This window comes from Haemaphysalis longicornis, unplaced genomic scaffold (genome assembly GCF_048455015.1).
Source record: "Haemaphysalis longicornis isolate Haplotype H1 unplaced genomic scaffold, Haemaphysalis longicornis Haplotype H1 scaffold_4, whole genome shotgun sequence".
Lineage (NCBI taxonomy): Eukaryota > Metazoa > Arthropoda > Arachnida > Ixodida > Ixodidae > Haemaphysalis > Haemaphysalis longicornis.
In genome coordinates, this window is record NW_027526361.1 from 100670707 (window position 1) to 100685846 (window position 15140).

The window sequence follows — 15140 nt, forward strand, 5'->3', positions numbered from 1 at the left end:
ACGTTACGTACATCCTGGCATAGCAGAGCTAAGGCACTACTAATTTTTTCTTGCTTGTCCAACAACAATCTGACTGACAAACCTTTTCGGGAGAGAAAAGTCGAGACTTCTTATAACACAAGTATGCAATTTATAGAATATGTTGTCCTTTCCTCCCCTGCACTGCATTTTATTTCTACCCCTAGAGTTAATTGTCCCATAACTCCGATCAGTGCCGTGTCACCTCAGCCCGCTTAAGGCTCCATGAGAAAGTGTTACTAGGATCCCATTAGTAACCATTTTTGTAAGGACGGGAAATACTTATGCGCAGATTAAAGCATGTTCCTCACCAGAAGGCCTCACTGGGACATGCGGCTAAAAGGAGTAATATATTCCATGTTTTCATTGGCTCCTGCGCCAGTCCGATTATGGACTTTATAATCATCTTAACCCTTATTCTGGCGCAGTGGGCCTGCGTGCCTGCCATCGCTAAAAGCAACGCCACTGATCGTATTCGCCTCCCGAGCTACAGTTGGTTGGGGAAAATCGAAATGAAGGATTACGGCCAACTGCTGGACCTGCAGCTAATGACCACACTTGGTGGGATCCCCTGGCAGGTAAGACGTCCCCTTCCGTTTAGTTTTATGAGGCCTCATTGCAAACCAAAAACAAATGAAGTCCCAAATTACCTGTTCATTAATCGAAAAAGGGAAGTAGCATTTTTTAGCAACGGAGAATCTAAAAGACGTAGTAAGATTGTGATTTAATATTTTTGCGCTGTCATGCACCTCTTGAAGTGGCAAATGAAGCGTAATCTCCTTCAATGAGTGCACGATAGCTTTGTCGTTTTGAATAGAGTGCGCAAATACACAAAGAAAACAATGCTTGCTTGAACCCACAAAAAGTGTAAATGTGGAAAACAAAGGCAAACTATGCAACAAAGTTCTACAAATATTTTCCCTCTACGATATTCGCCACTTCTCGCTCACGTGGACCTTCACAAGGTGTGCGGTGATGAGCGTGTTTAATCGTACAAGGAACGCGGTCGACATCAGTGTGATGAAACCAACTAGGGCATGAAAACCAGGAAAATGTCGGGTGCCTACAATGACCGTACGTTTCTTTCTCTTTATGATGTCAGTTCCATTAATCTATAATTTTGAAACAATCTATTTCACTCCAAGATCGAGACACGGGAAGGTCAAAACAGATAGTATCAGCCCATTTTAAAGCGACGCAGTGTGTTCGGAAATAGACAAACACAATCAATCAAATCAGCACTGGCACAAACTTCATTCTACACATACCACCCTAAGAAAGGGCTTCAATCTGCCGCGCAGGTTTACTTTCAGCAGGTGCTTGCTTCGGACAGCAAGTTCGCTGCTCAAGTGCTGTCCTACATGTCTGCTGCGGGCTGCATCATCTATGCCGCTCCCTCTATCTTCATCGGCGCCACTGCAAAGACCAGTAGTACGTGCTATCATGGACTTTATTTGCGGCGTTTTAACTCCCCCTGATACGAGCTTTATTTGCTGGAGCCTAAACTTTCAAAATTGACCAAAGCGTACTATGTCGGGCTAATGAAGGTAACCTTAGAAGAAAATAAGGAATGACCAGATGCTTGGTTGTTGTTATAAGCCCGAATGTATGTCGATGTGTCAGCACATAGGCTGTACGCTCGTTCCATGTGTACCCTAGCGAATTGGGCGAGTGCGTGTAAGTCATATCTTATCACAACGCCAGCCCACCCGGATGGAGGAAAGGCAAGACAAGCAAGGACTGCGTGTGTTTGCGCTATTTTACGACATGTCAATTCGTGCCCCTACCTGAACTCAGAGAGAGAGGGAGAATGAACGTCTTATGAAGCAAACGGGGGTCGCTGAGCCCTGAATCGTTGGGGTGGGTTCGCTTCAGTCCAGGTACCTTTGGGCCTGAACTCAGAGAGCCAAATTTTTGTTTTTAACAGATCAGTTGTTCTAGAGGTGGCCTTTACGAGTCTGTCGCGATGCGTGCCACGCTCTTTTTGAAGCGGGTTTCTCCACCGCGCGAAAACCGGTTAGCAGTACAGCAAAAATGCATAAAAACTCAAGAACGGTCTAGGCACGGATTTATTGACATAAGACGGCTTATATTGTTGCAGTAAAAATGTTTTACCAGCAATGCTTTGCATTTAGAGGTGAAGCCGACTTTATAGTGAGCGCTAGAAGCCTTGTCATTGTAAGCTGCCTTTTCCATATAGGGAGCTACGCTGGAGTATTGCGACATGGAGCGCCCCCTCATGTGCGACGTGTGTGGGTAACACAAAAGCAGACGATCATCGCCACAGTCCATGTGGTTTCAATGACAAACCAGAGCGAAATTTGGTTGTACTTACTTTAATCCAGTTGTGCTGCTTTTAAATGACTGCACACTGAATAAAATTGTCGTTAATGTAGTTGCACAGGCTAAACAAAATAATATCCTCTACAGCAAGCCAATTTATTGGCTTTCTTTCCACCGAGGTGACACGATTGTCGCGACGTGATGCAGTATCGCGAGGTCGGGTGCTCTAACTTCCTGACAATAATAATTGTTCTTTCTTCTTGCGGACGGCTGACAAAGGAAAGTTCACAAGTAGCATAAGAACATCACGTTGCTCTCCTGTAGCGGGATATAGCTGGAAAAGGTTGCTTCAGAGGGAACATGCCAGCAGACGCGAGAAGCGCAGTTGACTCAGCTGACAATGCTGGCCTGGCACCGCCTTGAAAACGAGTTTTGTTTCATATTTTCCAAGACTAAATGACTGCTTTTGAACATTTTACGCCACACGATTTACAATTGGCAGGGTACAAGTATACTAGCGAGTACATGAGGCAATAGCTTCAAATAAACAAATGAAGCGCAATTAAAGGACGCAAAAAAAAAAACACCCCATGGCTTGTCCGCGGCCTGCAGAGATATTTACATGACGCAACTCAGCCGCATACACGATGTGCGGCTGAAATATTTACATGCAATCGTCACTGACTGCGTTCCTTATCTTCTAGTGCAGAAGCCAGCAAACTACGCCTCGCGGGTCGAATGTGGCCCGCGGGGCTGACTAAGTGGTCGCCAGCACGTTGTCAGAACCCCCACCACTCCTCCTCCCGTCACTAAAAATCTGAATGCCAAAACGCCAGTTCCTACCGCGAACGAGGTTAGGGAGGCGAGGGAATAATAGAGAAGTCATCGCTTCCAGTTGCACTGTCCCACATCTTCACACTTAGCCAGTTTGTTGTGAATTATTGTGAAATATTATTGGCACATTTTTCTATTACATATTGTCTATTTACCTTAAAATCCCCTCCCCCCGCCCTCCCCCGATTTGCTGTCTACCCTCTGCCGTGTGAACTCTATGCGACTCGGCCCTACACCTTAAAACTTTGCGGACCCCTATTATAGTCTATTAAGAGTGAACACGAAGAAATGATGCAACAGCGTAATTACATAAACGGAGAGCAAACAAGGAAACAAACCGGCCACTTAGTTCGCCTGACCACTTCGTTTTACGCCCACTGCTTTCGAAATCCCAGAACAGATTTCACGCTTCTCAGGCTAGCTGCATTTTGTCACTGAGCCACACTATAAAAAGGCAAGCAAACGCTGCACCCCCTATTCCTAACGGCGCGGCAAATCAGCAGTATTTAGTGAAACTGCACGCATGAGGGCCGTGGTGCGAAGCATACGGGTCTGCATTCCGCCGTAATCGCTGACTTTTACGCACGATAATCGCCAATTGCATTATTCTTTTTTTACCGGGCGTTGTTGAAACGTACTTGTCAACAAGTGTGTTAGTTTAAACAAGCAGCTCTCACCTCATATTCCGTTCATACTACCATCCATCAGTGACCCTAAGAGTCAGAGTGCGGTCACCGCGAGAGCACTTTCCTTGACGCTGTAAATGTATTTGCGCTGCAGGGCTTTTTTCCTCATGCCATGTTGATCGCCGGTAGAGATCGGACGCGTCGGGGATGGGCAGGAGACCATTGCATCATGTCTGGGTGGCAGTGAGACGATATTGAAGTGGATGACACAAAGCAGACGCACGCAGCTTTATTGGGCTTGCTTGTATAGCCGCATGCGCAGGCCGGGAAGGGAGAGGAGGTGACATGGGGGTTCGGCTCGCGGGCTGTGATAGCAAGTTATGATACAACGGTGACGCAAAATCTTCGGGAGTACCGAGCTCATTTCGCTTCTGCCAACACGGGATCCTATAGGACCCTGCAGCTTCGTACTACCCGTAAAGCACTACCAAGAAGTCAGTTTTGCAGCGCCCCCTGGGCAGCGCATAGTGGGTTGACATGGACTCCTACGGAGGGAGTACTATTACAGGAGATGGCCGTAACTCTTTTGGTATAGAAAGCATATCGAAACAAATTATATGACAATTAGCCCCTAAAACTACCCTGCACACGCCCAGTTTCATTTAAGCGCCATTATAATTCAAAGTGAAATTGTAAACTCTTCAGAACTACTCTGCGGTTATTTCATGATCATCTACGGGTGAAGTATGATTACAGAAAACAGCTGTAACTGTTGTTTTATGGGAACTCTCCAGAAAAAAGATTGCCACAATTATCCGCAATTACGACTGTATCATAACGCGGAAGAAAGAAGCCGTAGCTATATGTAATACTACGGCACACAATCCAAAGATTCACTGTTGCATCAGATTTCTCCCTGGGTGTAACTGGGCTCTTTGTTGTACGCCTGAGTAATTGAGCAGTTTCAGAGGAAAGCACGCCATTAATAAAGCAAGTCCTACACCCCATAATTTTGCAGACTTCACAGTGGCCAAGTACGCCGGCAGGTTTGACCTCGAACCAGCAGACCGGAAAAACGTGCTGCCGCTTTCGATGCACCACCTGGCGAGCGGCTGGGCCTCCATTGGGGGTCAGCTCGCCATCGTAGCGGCTGTCATGTCTTCGGTCGACTCGTCCATGCTCAGCGCCTCCTCACTGGTTGCGCACAATATTTACTACTGTGTGGCCAGGCGGACGGTGAGGCTTAGAAAATTTGTTATGCTGTTAAAAAAATAAATGAGTTCCTGAAACTAGATTTCAGAATCACATACTTTTCAGGGGCGTAGCCAATGAGGGGCTGGGGCTGTCGGCGTCTCATGTCGTCGCGTAGTATCATGTAGTCATGGTAGTAAAACCCCGACACCCTCATTTTCCAACGCCTCGCGCTAGAACGTAAAGCGGAGTAAAAGAACACACCGGGACACCGGTTTTCCAATACTTCGTGCTAGAACGCTTCGTGCTTCCAATACCCCAGTATTTTACAGCAAATCTGCATACCTCTACATTGCAACGGTTTCATCTGCGTTGTCAAAAACGCCAAGGCGCCAAGAATGCACTTATACACTGCATGCTTCGGCAGTCCCCAGGTTAAATTTAATGAATATTGCCCGGGATTTCTTTTATTAGTGAAATATTTGAAACATTTAAGAAAAAACCATTGATTAGTCCTTAATCGATCGTATAGCAGGAACTGCTAAGGTTTTGAGCGAATGCCCTGCACCTAAAGTATAATACGGCTTCGAGAAAATTGAAGTAAACGCGCGCCTACAAAGTGAATGCTTTATGCTGGAGTCCTCCTCGAGAAAATCCAAAAATCAGTAGAAAATGTTCAAAAAGCGCGATGTTTTCATTGACTTGACGACAAAACTGTGAGGGAAAATCAGATTCAGCATGATTGTTGGATGCGAACATCGCCGTGACCGGAGCACCGCAGGCAAATTTGCAAGGGGAGGGGGGTGCCAAAAATCCCCGTTTGCTGTGAATGGGAATGTGACCCCAGGTTGATACCCAGCAGAGGGAGAGGGCGATGACGGCATGCGACGGCCGAGATGTCAAGCGAAACGTGAGGCTATGAGGTCTAGCGTGGTTATTCGGTATTCATAGATTGCCGTACAAACGAGTTTGAATTTCACATCCGTACAGAGTTCACGTACGCAAACGCGAAAAGTATTCATAGCCCACGCGCATGTAGATTAAATCCTTATAGTTACGCGTACGTGACGCAGCACGTGCGTAGGGCCACGGCCGCTCGAAACTAGTTGGGTGCCTGAATGCACGCGCTCCGCCAATAGCTGCGCGTTATTCCTAGCGCCACATACTAACACACACAGACTGCTGTAGCCACTCGTGATCTCACGAGCCTGTTGCTATGACGGCGACAAACGGTTCTTCGTCAGGGTTAACCATAGAGTTTACTACAATATACACTAGAGGGGAATCTGGCGCTAGCGTATATGCGGGTTACATCAAGGCTGTCTGTGTCATCATGGGCCACCATTACATAATGCGCTTGGCTTAGTTTCATTATTGGCTTCGATTGAAACGTTTTAGTTACCGAACATTTAAACAAAGTGCCACAAAAACGCGAAGAATAGTGTCCATTATGTAAGTAGAAAATAAAACAGGCTGTTTTAAACCTACGGAAACAGGAAGTAAACCCTATTTTTCCCGGAACGGTTCTACCTGGGGGTGTGCTGGCGGGAACATATTAGAGACTCTGACTTTATTATATTTACCAATACTTGAAATATTTGAAGAGTGGATAATTTTTGGAACGTGCCTATGAAAACGTCGCCTTCGTTGTGAACCTGTGCACCGACCGTCATCTGTAGCTTAACAACACTTGCTGCTGAGCGAGTTGGTTTATACTTAAAGAAACAAAAGTTGCAGGTATGGAAGTTTGGATCCTAAGATGTAAGGCTGGATAGCGATACTTCGATTCCCACGCAGGGTTTTCGTGCGCAGTTGCTGCATTTCCGATATATGCTGCACGATAACTAAATGTCATCGAAAAGATAGATTAGTAACGAGGCTTTTTAACCACCGTTGCCCAGAGGACAAAAAGGCTCTCTGCACTAAAGAACCTCAAACTTTGAGCGTGAAAGATTTTTGATGCAAGGTGGGGGTAAGTTTTAGATAGGAGGCGTCAGTTTCAGTGTATCAAAATATGTTTTCTGTGATGTCTAGACCCGGCCGAATAATTTTGTTTCTTAGGGGCGAAGCTCCTCTTGCTCGGGCCCTGTCCCGTCCCTGGTTGCTGCCGTACACGGCAGAATGATGATGATTGTGGCAGTATCCCCCCAGGGATTGACCAACCAAAGATTGGCCGAAGAGGTCAAAACGTTCAATGCGTTCCTTGCTGGCTAACAAGGAGAGGAAGAAGAAGAGGTTGTCGTTCGTCGCCTGCGAGCTCAAGACACGTACCGGGGGTACGCGACACAAGACGCTCGGCAGAAGGCGACGGCCCAGAAGGTGACTAAAATGTCACAAACCGAATTCGCCAACTTACCCATGGAGATTCTCATCGTCCCAAACAAGCCCTACATAATCACCACAAACATCGACGTCGTCGACAGGCTTGTCAACGTAGGGGTGGAAAGCTTGACGTGTCCAGTCTTTATATGATGTGTGGGCGAATGTTTCACGGTTTTACCGATAAGCATTTTAGCTTCGCCCCTCTCATCATTCACTTCGTGGAGATTGCGGGATTTTTTCGAAGAGAGAGAGCGAAAGAGAGAATATCTTTCTTCAGGAAGAAATAGTTGTGGTAGGAAAATGGGGTAAAGAGATGGCAGGGAGCTTAAAGTTGGAACCTGAGCCTACTGAACCAGATGCAGCAGCTTTATTCCTTGCCCTCCAACAGGCCGCGCTCATCTTGACGTAACGATATGGTCAAATCTGCCTCCCATGTCTCAAACTGGAATAAGTTATTTGTTTGAGTAGTTCTTTAATAACCATATATACCCTCGCACTTGGCTAGGTTGCGTCAAGAGGGTGGATGTCTCTCTTATTTTATCACAGTTTGAATTTTCATCACAGTCTTGTGTTGGTTTTTCGTCCACAGAGTTCGTGATTCTTCGACACGTAGACCTCGATGTTGCAAGGGGAAAGATCGTGTTCCTAGGCATAGAATCAGGATTTCTTCTTGACGTTTTTCGAGGAGGCTGGTGTGGTAGTCGTAGTCACAAGAAAGCGGTATGTGAGTTCATGTCCCTTTTGGTTAGTGCATTGTTCTCTTTCCAGACCATTGTGTCCGGATGTCCAGGTGACGTTTTTAACTTTTTCTATGGGATTAATACACCGAAGTGCTTAGGTATTCTTCTTGCAGTGTCCTTTGAGAGTCTGTAATAACACTTCCCCTTCCCATTCGGATACTTCCACTATCCGGATTGCCAAGAGGATGGCTCCAACTTCTACTTGCTTGTTCTTCTATGTTGGAGGGTCATGCAGTCACAAGGCGTGCCAGAGTATTCAAGTACCACAATTGGGGCCTCGTGCTTTTGTACCTCCCGGAGTCGGTGTGTACTGTGGTCTCATGATAATGAAAGCTTCTCTGAACGAACTTGATCCTTCCATATCGCCTCTTCCTCTGTATGATAGTGATTGTATCCATATTATTGGTAGAGGAGAGTTTAAATGTGGAGTCGCGGGATCGCTGCCATGTCTATCATGGCATGAGGCAGTTTCTTTTCAAATGGAGGACTGTTGGTTGGGGGGTACGATGCCCCCTCCCTATTTTGTTTTTTCCATCCGCTTCCTTAGCGGACAGAGAGAAAAATTTTCGCTTTCTTAAAATGCATTAGGAAGACAGGTTGAGGACATATTCATCTTTATCATAACTAACATCCTATTTAGGACGAGACTGCAGGGTGAAGGACTGTCCCACTGACTTTCACGTGCTCTTGTCCGGTGCCTCCCGAGTGCCTATTTCTTGCTCCGAATATTGCTATTTTATCCCTGCATCGATAGCATGAAATTTACATTCTCTTACCCTGGTGGTCCAGCGCCTTTGCTGGTTCGTCTCGCGGTCAAAATTGCGATGTTGAGAAGTGCCTTATAGGAAGTCCTGATGATGGTGTCCCTTGCACTTTCTTCGGAGCGGGTAAATTTGGGGCAAGGTAGCAAGGCAGCTCTGCAGCTGCCTTGTTAGCCTCGCGTTCTGCTACCCTCTCCGCTGTGGTGCTATCTTGCTCTGCCCTCATACATTCTCAGAGCTCAGAGTCCTTTAGCCCCAGTGTGGTACCAAGCGTGAGTAGTTTCTCAAGATCCATTTCACCTCTAACACTCTCCAATTCCTCCTGCTGGTGACGTTCGTGTTGTTACGTTAATGAAGAGTCCTGTCGTGGACGCCAGATATCATGGAATACAGGCTCCTAAAGATTACCAGCGTTACGGACGGGAGAATAATGAGACTGGACAACAGAACATTGAAAAAAAAACTGAAAATCGATGCACTTTAGGGGGCCGGTGAAGGAGCACGCACGAGGAGATGGAAGACGAAGGAAAAAAAATATACCAGCCTGCTACCTAATAGCGAAACCGAAACTGCTCAAAAACACGAGTTCGTTCGAATGGAAGTCAAGCTGGCAGAGACGTGAAGAGTCTCACAGGTTCGACGAGCTGTTTGGGAGGGTGCAGGTTGGCCGGAGATTGGCTGGAGCTTCGTCGGTATGCCCATGGAACATTCTGGAACGTGGTCGGTCGGTGGGGTGCTGGTACGTGAGGTCATTTCCCTGGCCGTTGTCTTCTAGGCTATCGCAGGGGAAGTACGGTCACGCACGTGGTATTGGAAGCACGGCTTGGGGTCAGCAGTCGGCCCTTTTGCTTTTTCATGACCACCGCAGGACAAGACCGGAACACTCCGCCTGTTTCCACGGCCGGAATTCTTTCTCCACTTTTCTTCCGCTTTTGCATGGCGCATACCCACAAAAGAGACATTGGCCGTCGCGTCTGAGGAAACTGTTTTCAAAACAGAAAGTTGCCGGTACTTGATCACATGTCTCGCCACTTTAGAAAGTTGTTGGCGAACACACACACACTTTCAAACCTTGCCGCCACACTACTCCACCAAAAAATTTCACCATTTTCCCGTGGGGAAATCTGATGAGGATGCGAAGCATCATGGGGGTTCGGTGTGGTTCCATTGTGTTGCCGTTATGTTGAGTGATCTGGTGTTTAGTAGCGACAGAGGGAATTTCACGTCCGTATCCACACCGGTGGCAAAGGAACGCAAGTACTGTTGTGTTACGGTGAGTAGGCGGTGGTTCTTGAGGCGCCGAAACTTGTCCGTCATGTTTTTGTCGATGTTGTCTCTGTGGTAGAATCGGTAGTCTCCGTCAGCGCTGGTGAGGTAAAGGTTGTTGACGTTGGTGCACCGGCTGAGAGCAACGTACACGCCCTCCTTTTCGCAGCTTTGCTTTCTTTTCCTTCCTTTTGTTCAGCGGTTTCCCAACGGGAAGATGGCGACGGTGGTTGAACGCGAAGCTATCTCGTGATGGACTCTTTGCTTGGCCAATCCCTAGGGGCATCCTGCCAATATAATCATCAGAGGCGCTGCGGATGGGGCACGGACGCGGAAAATCCCCCGGAGCAAGAGATTCTTCGCATCTAAAAAACGCACAGGTGGAGGAGGAAAACAAGCAGATTTTCACACACTGCTTAACAAATCGCACCCATATTGTCTCTGTTCTTAGTGCACTGTACTGTGAATTAATGTTCTAACAATAGTAGTGGGAACCCTTACAGTAAGGCGGCTCATATATTCTTGTCGAATGCGTCTGTCCGCAAGAAAACACAGCCGCACAATTAAGCGTCTTCCAAAAACGCACATCTTCAACTTCTTGATTTGGAGCCGTCCGCGGGCATACATTGCAAAGTCTTACGAATCTTTTAATGTCAATATATATATTCGGCCAGTACAATTCATAAATTTTCTCTGTTGTCTTTGATTGATTGATTGATTGATTGATTGATTGATTTGTTGATTGACTGACTGACTGACTAACTGGTTTATTTATTTATTTATTTATTTATTTATTTATTTATTTATTTATTTATTTATTTATTTATTGATGGATTGATGGTAGGGTTTAACGCGCCGACGCAACGCAGGCGATGAGGCGCGCCGTAGTGGAGGGCTCCGGATTAATTTTGACCACCTCATTATCTTCAACGTGCGCCGAAATCTCATGCACATGGGCGTTTTTGCTTTTCGCCTCCTTCAGAAAAGCGGCCGCCGCGGCCTGGAATCGAACTCTTGACCTCGTGCTCAGCAGCGCAACGCCTAATCCACTGAGCCACCGCGGCGGGTCTGTTGTCTTTCGAGTGCCTTTATGGCAGGACATAATGTCGTGGGCTATCTGGAGCACTGCGTCTCGAAATTGTTTCGGTATTAGCAGTTGTTTTTACTCTTGGCCCGATGAGAAGTATAATCGTCGGTACAGCAAGCCGTTCTCTTGGAAAAAAAGGTAGGTGTCGCACCTTCGAGGTGTGCTCTCCTTGACTTGCCTTATCAAACAACTACGCAAAGTTCTATCTTCACATTGCTTTATCATCTCCTCTCTTCTCACCTCAGCGAATGTGAAGTCCTTTGTTGTTAAGACAGCGGGTTTGACAACGGACACTACGTCGGGTAGCTTGTTCTCTCTGGTGTTGCTGTTTTTACGGCAGCTCACACGTCGCTTCTTAATCACATTGCCCTCATGTACTTGTTGCGTGCAGTTCGGGTCGGGATCGTATGGGTGTCTAGCGCCGAGGATGTCACCCATGACTAAGCCATAAAGTGGGTCAGTCAGGTACTTCGCCAGGACCTTGCCTAAAAAGTAGGGAGTACGGATCTTGACATACGCCTCCGGGAGGCGTTGTGTTGCCTTGTCCAGGAACACCACGGTGGTGGCTTGACCTGTCAAGCACGTATTCAGCACGAGCTCTTAATGTACATTTACAGCGTTACTTCCTGAATCCCATAACACAGTTATGGATTTCCCGTGTGACTGAACGGTGACGAGAGGTAAATGGTCAGCTGAGCATCCCTGTTCAGTGCGTCCCTTCCAAACTTTTTCCGCAAAATGGAACAGAAATATGCATGTAAGGATGGGTAGCTTGTATTCTTTTCTGGAATGTCTTACTTACTGCATAAGCAGAAACTTTATTGGGATGAGTCTCTCTCGATTTACACTTGTCGCCCTTGTGGACTGGTTTGCGACACTTCGAGCAGATTGGAGCTTGTCCCGTCCTATGGCAATCAGGAGCACGATGTCCAACTTTGCCAGAAACAAAGCAAGCTGGTACTTTCTTTGTGGCCCCATCAGTATGACTCGAGCCTGCGTTTATCTCAGTGCCTTCTTTGAACTTCCCCAAGTTCTTTAGAGACTGGGCTTCCAGAAACCCGTCGGAAACCTCTGCCATTTGGTAAATGATCTCGCAGTCTCTTTCTTTAATGAAAACTACAAGATCCTGGATGCAGGTCTTCAGGAACTGCTCAGCGATAATTTTGTCGGGTAGACTCTCAAATGTCTGTAGTACGCCCGACGTTTCGATCCACCGATCGAAATATCCTGACACGCGGGAAGCGAAGTGTAGACCAGTTTCTCTGTCTTCGGCCTTCGCATTGCGGAACTTGTCATTGTATCCCTGAGTAGTAAATCAGAATCACTGGAGAATAGTCAATTTGACCTTCTGATTATTCAGAGAGTCCTCCCGCGTCAATCTCCGTATGACTGTAAGAGCATCTCCAGCCAAACATATGCTCTGGCCAACGGTCCATTTATCTTCCGGCTAATGTTGCGCGAGTGGTATATTCTCAAACATCATGAGGTAGGTGCCTAGATCGTCCCGACGATTCTCAAACGGGCGAATGAAATTGTGTGGACTTTTGGAGTTAGGCGCCGGTGCTGCCACTGATGCGCTCGCTTCGTTACCCTATGGATTGTTCCTGGCGCGTTCCTGCAGTGTTAACTTTAGCTGAAGGTTCGCAGGCTCCAGCTCTCTAGCTGCCTTGTCAGCCTCGCGTTCTCCTACCCTCTCAGCTCTGGTGCTATCTTGCTCTGGCCTGACCCATTCCCAGAGCTCAGAGACCTTTGGCCCCAGTTGCGTACAGGCGTGAGTAGTTTCTCAAGATCCATGTCACGTCTCACACTCTCCAATCCCTCCTGTTGGTGGCGTTAACTCTTCGGGTTGTTAACGTTAATGAAGAGTCCTGTCGCGGACGCCAGATTTGATGGAATACAGGCTCCTAACGATCGCCAGCGTTTCGGACGGGAGAATGATGAGACTGTACACCGGAACATGAAAAAAAAACTGCTAATCGATGCACTTAATAGGGCCGGGGGAAAGAGCAAGCACGAGGAGATGGAAGACGAATAAAAACATATACCACACCACTACCTAATAGCGAAACCGAATCTGTTCAAAAACATGAGTCCGTTCCAACGGAAGTCAAGTTGGCAAAACGTGAACAGTCTGACAGGTTCGACGAGTTGTTCGGGAGGGGGCTGGCTGGCCGGAGCTTGGCTGGAGCTTCGTCGGTCCGCCCATGTAACATTCTGGAACGCGGTCGGTTGTTGGGGTGCTGTTACATGTGGTCGTTTCCCTTGCTGCTGTCTTTTAGGTCATTGCTGGGAAACAATGGTCGCGCACTCAATAGTGGAACGGCAGCTTCTGGTCGGCAGTCTACCCTCTTGCTTTTTCATGACCACCACAGGGGAAGGCCGGAACTCCCCGTCTGTTTACCCTGCCGGAATTCTCTTTCCGCAGTGCTCTTCTTGCTATTTTGCATGCCGCATACCGCAAAATGGAGATTCGCCATCTTGTTTGAGGAAATTGTCTTCAAAACACGCCGAGGTGGATCAGTAGGTAAAGCGTTGAGCTACTGATCCAAAGTAAGCGAGTTCAATTCCCGGCCGCAGCGTCCGGTTTCCTGATGGAAGCAGAAAACAAATATCAATTTGTCGAAATTTCGGCGCGTGTTAAAGCTCCTAAAGTGATACAAATTCTTTCGTATACGTCCGCTACGGCGCGCCTCATACCCTACGTGTAGCTTCGGTGCATGAATTACCGGAAATTTGTTTTTTTTATCTTCTGGTTTAAACACGCTTTGGTGTGATGCCGCAAGTTGTGGACCGTGTCTTCCAGGCATACTACCACCCGATTGGGCATTGAACAAACTTCACCGTGCAGGCATGGCACCTGCTGAAAACGCGTGTCCTTTACTTCGTATCCGACGTATTATCATGTCCCTCCTTTCGAAACTTCTGTCACCATTGCACCACATCAAACATACAGCGGAGTCCTCGAATCTGGCTGCCTCAGTCCTGGTTTATGGGTGACAGTGGTGACGCATTCCCGTGGACGCCTGATGAACCCGGCTGGTAACGGACGCCTAGGAGCCACGGGGAAATCGCAAAATGAGCCTAATGATGCTATCGCGTCAAATACGTGGCGTTGAACAGTTGTGGACGATGACAAGATAGGACTGATGCAGTCGCATGTGTCTGTCGTATCGTTTCTTCGTCGGAGTACGTTTTGTTTTTTGTTTTCGTAGCGTCAAATTTCGCTGCGGCATATTACCCTCTGAGTAATACGTCCTTCGACTGCGGCATGACCAACGTGAGGTACGATCACGCACTGCCCGCAGTTTCACCGAACACGGCTACCGCAGAGTCCTAAGGATTTGGGCTTCCTCGTAGCTCATAGACGTATTACTGCATAGTGAACAAAGCAAATTTCAAAAACCGCTTCAGAATCCAATCGTCATGCCAACCCCAAGCCAATGGCGGGGGTATTCCCATGAAGAACCACGACGACATGGATTACCAGGCGCAGTTTCCTCTCAGTATAAATGCTAAGAAACTCTATGGGCTTCACACCTGAAAAATCGCCCTTCTATCTGAAAACCAAACGCTGTTTTTCGATTGAAGCTTTGAGTGAGGGTATGAATGGGCAAACGAAAGGCGATATCAACAGCGTAGAACACGATATCGCGTCTAGTAATTAGCGACGAAGCTTTTACGGCTGCGAAGCGGGATGGCAGGGCGCCGGAAGCAACCTAAAAATCCGAATCTCATGGATGTCGTTGAGACTGACGGTGACCATTTGGATTCTTCGCCTGCGTACTCGCCATCCGTAAAAGCTCTACGTACGTAAAGCTACTACGTACGTGTCTCTAAAACTTTGTACGACGTTGATTTGCATGTTAAGGTTAGCTAAAGGTAACATCAACATTAAGGTTACCGAAATTTAAGCCTAACATTGGACTTAGGCTTAACATCACGTTTTGACATCAAACGTTGTCACCCGGTACCTCGTAAGATAAGAGCTGATTGCACTTCAAGCTGCAGATAT

At 47.2% G+C, this 15140-nt stretch overlaps 1 protein-coding gene across 1 annotated transcript in view; it reads left to right on the top strand.

Moving 5' to 3' along the window:
- LOC144179877 (high-affinity choline transporter 1-like) overlaps positions 1 to 13958 on the top strand; it is a 30459-nt gene extending 16501 nt beyond the window's left edge. The window contains exons 4-6 of the mRNA XM_077708302.1: positions 1320 to 1449; positions 4780 to 4997; positions 13932 to 13958. Of these exons, the coding sequence (XP_077564428.1) occupies positions 1320 to 1449; positions 4780 to 4997; positions 13932 to 13958 (375 nt within the window). The remainder of the gene's footprint in view (positions 1 to 1319; positions 1450 to 4779; positions 4998 to 13931) is intronic.
- Positions 13959 to 15140: the final 1182 nt, after the last annotated feature.